Source organism: Acyrthosiphon pisum, unplaced genomic scaffold, assembly GCF_005508785.2.
Source record: "Acyrthosiphon pisum isolate AL4f unplaced genomic scaffold, pea_aphid_22Mar2018_4r6ur Scaffold_6124;HRSCAF=6688, whole genome shotgun sequence".
Lineage (NCBI taxonomy): Eukaryota > Metazoa > Arthropoda > Insecta > Hemiptera > Aphididae > Acyrthosiphon > Acyrthosiphon pisum.
The window spans coordinates 1-4330 of record NW_021775848.1 but is presented as its reverse complement, the minus strand read 5'-3'; the positions used below and the strand labels follow the sequence as shown (position 1 = coordinate 4330).

The 4330-nt window shown below is 41.3% G+C and overlaps 2 protein-coding genes across 2 annotated transcripts; both read right to left on the bottom strand.

Moving 5' to 3' along the window:
* Window positions 1-2776: 2776 nt before the first annotated feature.
* Window positions 2777-3472, bottom strand: LOC103311557. Its single transcript, XM_008191206.1, has 2 exons — window positions 3390-3472; window positions 2777-3299 (listed from the first exon to the last, which is right to left on the bottom strand). The coding sequence occupies exons 1-2, from the start codon at window positions 3470-3472 to the stop codon at window positions 2777-2779; spliced, it is 606 nt and encodes a 201-aa protein (XP_008189428.1).
* Window positions 3473-3578: 106 nt separating this feature from the next.
* On the bottom strand, window positions 3579-4229 carry LOC107885674. The gene has a single exon (XM_016809347.1). The coding sequence runs from the start codon at window positions 4227-4229 to the stop codon at window positions 3579-3581; it is 651 nt and encodes a 216-aa protein (XP_016664836.1).
* Between the last annotated feature and the right edge of the window lie 101 nt (window positions 4230-4330).

The window sequence follows — 4330 nt, the reverse complement described above, 5'->3', positions numbered from 1 at the left end:
TCTGAATATAATTGACTAGGGTTCCTCTTCTGCCGATGATCTTTTGAGTACATTGAGGAATTCCGCTGTTGAGAGATCTAGAGCAAGTTCTATGTAAACGGCCTTTGTAGCCATACATACAAAGATGGCAACGTACGTTTTTGCGACTGATGAATTCCTGCGTCGACTAGTTCTTAAGAAGAATGGTCCGCAGTAATCTATGCCAGTTTTTGCAAAGACTTGTGTCTGTTCTGTGCGACATTTCGGTAATTGTCCCATGATAGGGGTCACAGATTGGGGTTTGACCTTGTAACAAGTTACACACGAGTGAACAATCTTCTTTGATAGTGCTCTGGCACCTAAGGGCCAGTATGTACAACGGATTGACGATAGTAGTAGTTGAGGGCATAATGTAGGAGAGCGATGTGAGTATAAGTAAACAACAAGTTGGTGAATTGACATTTTGGCAAAATTATTGGGTGTTGTTGGCCGTAAGCGAAGGATGAGTTCTGCAGTCGCCCGCCCACTCTCAGAAGTCCAACATCGTCTATGAATGGATTGAGCTGGCGTAATATGCTTTTTTTGCTTACGTTTCCTTTTGTGATAATCCGGTAAATGTCGTCTTTGAACATTTCTTGTTGGCAGTCAATGATCAGTTTGGATGTTGCAGTTCGGTACACAACGGTTATTAATGACGTTGTGACTCTGTCACTCCTCTTTACTTAAGCGTTGGCTGAGAATCTTAAACAATAGGCGATAACTCTAATAAGTTTAGTGAAGCTGGAGTAGCGTTCGTACGGAATGGATGAGCCTTCATATCGTCGATGGCAATGAAATTTGCGTTTTCTTAACCTTCCTTTTGTCCAAGACAGTTTCATTTTTTATCGTGGTAATCATGCAAGGCCATTCATAATTTTCTAACCACCTTGGTACATGCCACCACAGGCTAGAATGTATGAGTTATTTGGCTGATTTACCTCTGGACATGATTTCAGCTGGGTTGTCCTCTGACGACACGTGATTCCATGATGCAGGATTGGTGTATTCTTGTACTTCTTGATACGGTCCGTCGATTCCCGACGTTCCGTGATCTTAAATGACTGTACACTTATTTGTCTTTGGTACAATCTTGTGCTTTTATTGTGCGATTTTATATACAATAGGGTTATGTTACGTATAAGGGGAAAGTTATCCAGAACCTTGCGGCTGGCTTGTGGAAGCGGGCCGCAACGGGCGGTTTCGGACCTGTAGAGGTGCGATCAAATTACAAATATTGGGTGTTATCAACTCGGCATGAATAATTATACAATTATAAAAGGGAGAGCTAGAGCTACCAGTCGTTCACGGGATCTAGTAAGTCGTGTTCGATGCAGTCCTATCTCGCAGTCACGCCTAAGCAAGCACACTGAGGGTGGGACGTCAAGTGTTGGTTCTGAAAAGAACTGTTTTAGTTGGCCGCAATGGTAGGTCGACCGTTGGTATGTTCTAACAACGCTGTTGCTGGTATATGTTCGTCGATTGCTGCGTGATACGACGGGCACTTCGCCGCTGGTGTGGTTACGTCGTCCGTGTCGTAATATGGGTTCGTCGTAATCTCCAGCTGCCGCCTCGTATCACGAGTGTCTTCGCCGCTTCGTTGACAGTTATATTCGGAGTGGTAAGTTGAATCGTTTCAACCGTCAGGAGCCGTCTCGAACGCTGAATGTCGTCGTCACGGTACTGATGGCTTCGTTTGAATTCTTGATTTAAGTCTCGTGCTGGTTGGTGTTTGGTCTTCGTGTCTTCGGTTCTTCTTTTCTTCGTTCCGTGGTTGTCGAAAATGTGAAGAAGTGTTGATTGAAGAGTGTGTCGGTTTGGTAAAATGCACCGGTATATATATCCGGTGTTATCTCGTCGTCTTCTCTGATTGGTCGAGGGTGGTTGTTTCACCAAGTAATAACCGCCCCTCGACCCATCAGTTCCCATTGACTTGATGTGGTTCTCCCTCGGTTTTCTGTTGAAACATACTTGTGGAGAAACCATCATCTTTTAAGAGGCTTTATTGTAGTATGTGTTGCTCTCTATTGTTACTCCGATTTATATTATTACTCCGATTGATGGTCCTGAAAAGGACCGTTTTGTGTGGTGACAGTTACTCTGTTACATTCTGCAACCCTGTTGGCAACGTATATTCCAATGAGAAGACGGAGATTCCAACCAAGCTAGGACGATATTTGAATCAGTCCAAAAATATGATTTTTGTATACTAGTGAGCGCCGACTTCACCTTGTGACCAAGACATTCCCAAAGTTTTCATTGATGCTTCCGTGGACCCAGTATCCATACAATTTACAACATCTTCCGTAGGCAGGTCTGAGAGTACTTGACTGTAATTTGATGCCCATTTTCTTAATCGGAGACCAACTGATGACAATAATTGAATAAGTTGATCACGGAGTTGAATAGCGTATTCTACTGTGTTTACTCCCGTCATTAAATCATCTACGTTTAAATCTTGTGCTATGACGTTTAATGCTTCAGGAGCTGTTTCCTTTATTTGCATTACCAGTGTATTTAGTGTGTATGTCACTAAGAATGGAGCAGCTGCTGTTCCATACGTTACTGTGGTTAGCCAAAAAACATTTAGAGGAGAACTTGGGTTGTCCCGCCAGTGAATTAGTTGAAGCCAGCTGTCTTCTTCAGCTATCCGTATTTTCCTGTACATTTTTTCAATGTCAGCCCAGAGCGCAATTTTCTTAGTTCGAAATTGGATCATTATGATGTTAATCAAGTCATCTTGCACAGCCGGTCCAACATGTTAAATGTCATTTAGTGATTTTCCTGATGTTGTTCTAGCTGATGTGTCGGACACGACGCGTAATTTTGTGGTTGAACTATTTTCTCTTATGACAGCATGGTGTGGTAGGTAGTAGACATGCTGTTTTATCTCTGACTCATGGTATTTCACAGTTTCCATGTGTCCAAGGGCTAAGTATTCGTTCATGAATTCAGAATAAGAATTCTTTAGAGAGGCATTTTTAGAAAGACGTTTTTCTAACCCAAAGAATCTGTGTAGCGCCATTTGCTTAGATTCCCCTAGTTCTGATGCATTAAGTTTACGAGGTAATGATACCATGAAACGACCAGACGTATCTTGTGTGGTTGTCTGGTTGAACCAGTTCAGACATTCTTTTTCTGTTGATGATAGGGCATTCTCATATTTGCCTAAATCATCGATTTGCCAAAATCTTTCTACTAATGATTTGAGATCATCTGTTTCTTCGAAGTAGCATGTAGTTTGAAAGTAGTTTTCACTGGACGTATGTGACACATTCCTACCACTAGATATTATCCAGCCCAACACAGTGTTTTGCACAACTGGTACTTCCAGAGTAGATTATATTTGTCCTTCCACCATTAAGTGGAAGAACCACTCGGCCCCAAGCAATATATCAATTTTGCTTGGAACATTGAAATTGGGATCTGCCAATTCTATATTTTTGGCACCTTCCATGATCCTAAATTTATTTTAGTCATGGGCAGGTCATTGGTAAGTTTTTTCATTATCAAACAATGAACCTCTGCTGAGTAATCTGAATTGCATGACTTTATAACGAAATTCAGACTACCGACGTTTCTTGTCCCATTCCTGAGATTGTTGCATTCAGATTGATTCTTTGTAAACCGAGAAGTTGAGCTGCATGTTCGGTTATAAAGTTGGATTGAGCTCGGGGATCAAGTAATGCGCGGATTAGTTGATATGATCCTCTTTGATCACGAGCTAATATTAACGCTGTTAATAGCATTGAAGTTTTCCTTGGTTTTTGACTAGTTGGTCTAGCAGTCATAACTATAACAGTGTTAGCTGACTCTTTTGGGACTCCATTCTGACTTACGGTTGAATCGGTCGTGATTGGAACATCATCAGGATGGAGCCACGTGTTGTGTTTCGCGTTACATTTCTTACAGCCAGGATATTTGCAAGAATCCTTTTTGTGGCCTTCTGATAGACAACACACACAAAGGTTTAACTCCTTTGCCTTGTTTATTCGTTCTTGTGAGTTGAGTTGTTTGAACTTGAAACATAAGAATATTGGATGACCCTTTTTGCACATTTTACAACTTTTGTTGTCGGTAGCTATGTAAGCAGTAGAGTAAATTGTGTGCTTTCTTTCCTTCTTATATTTTATATTATTCGATTTTACTATTGGTTTGGGAGCATTATGTTGTACTGCTTGAACTGATTCTCTTGCTTGACAGTGGGCACTCATGAATTCTAATATTTCCTTTTTTGTTGGCAATTCACTAGAAGTTTCTGAGCGTTCCCATCTTTCGAGAGTTTCAGAATCTAGTTTTGACGGCAGCAGTCCTA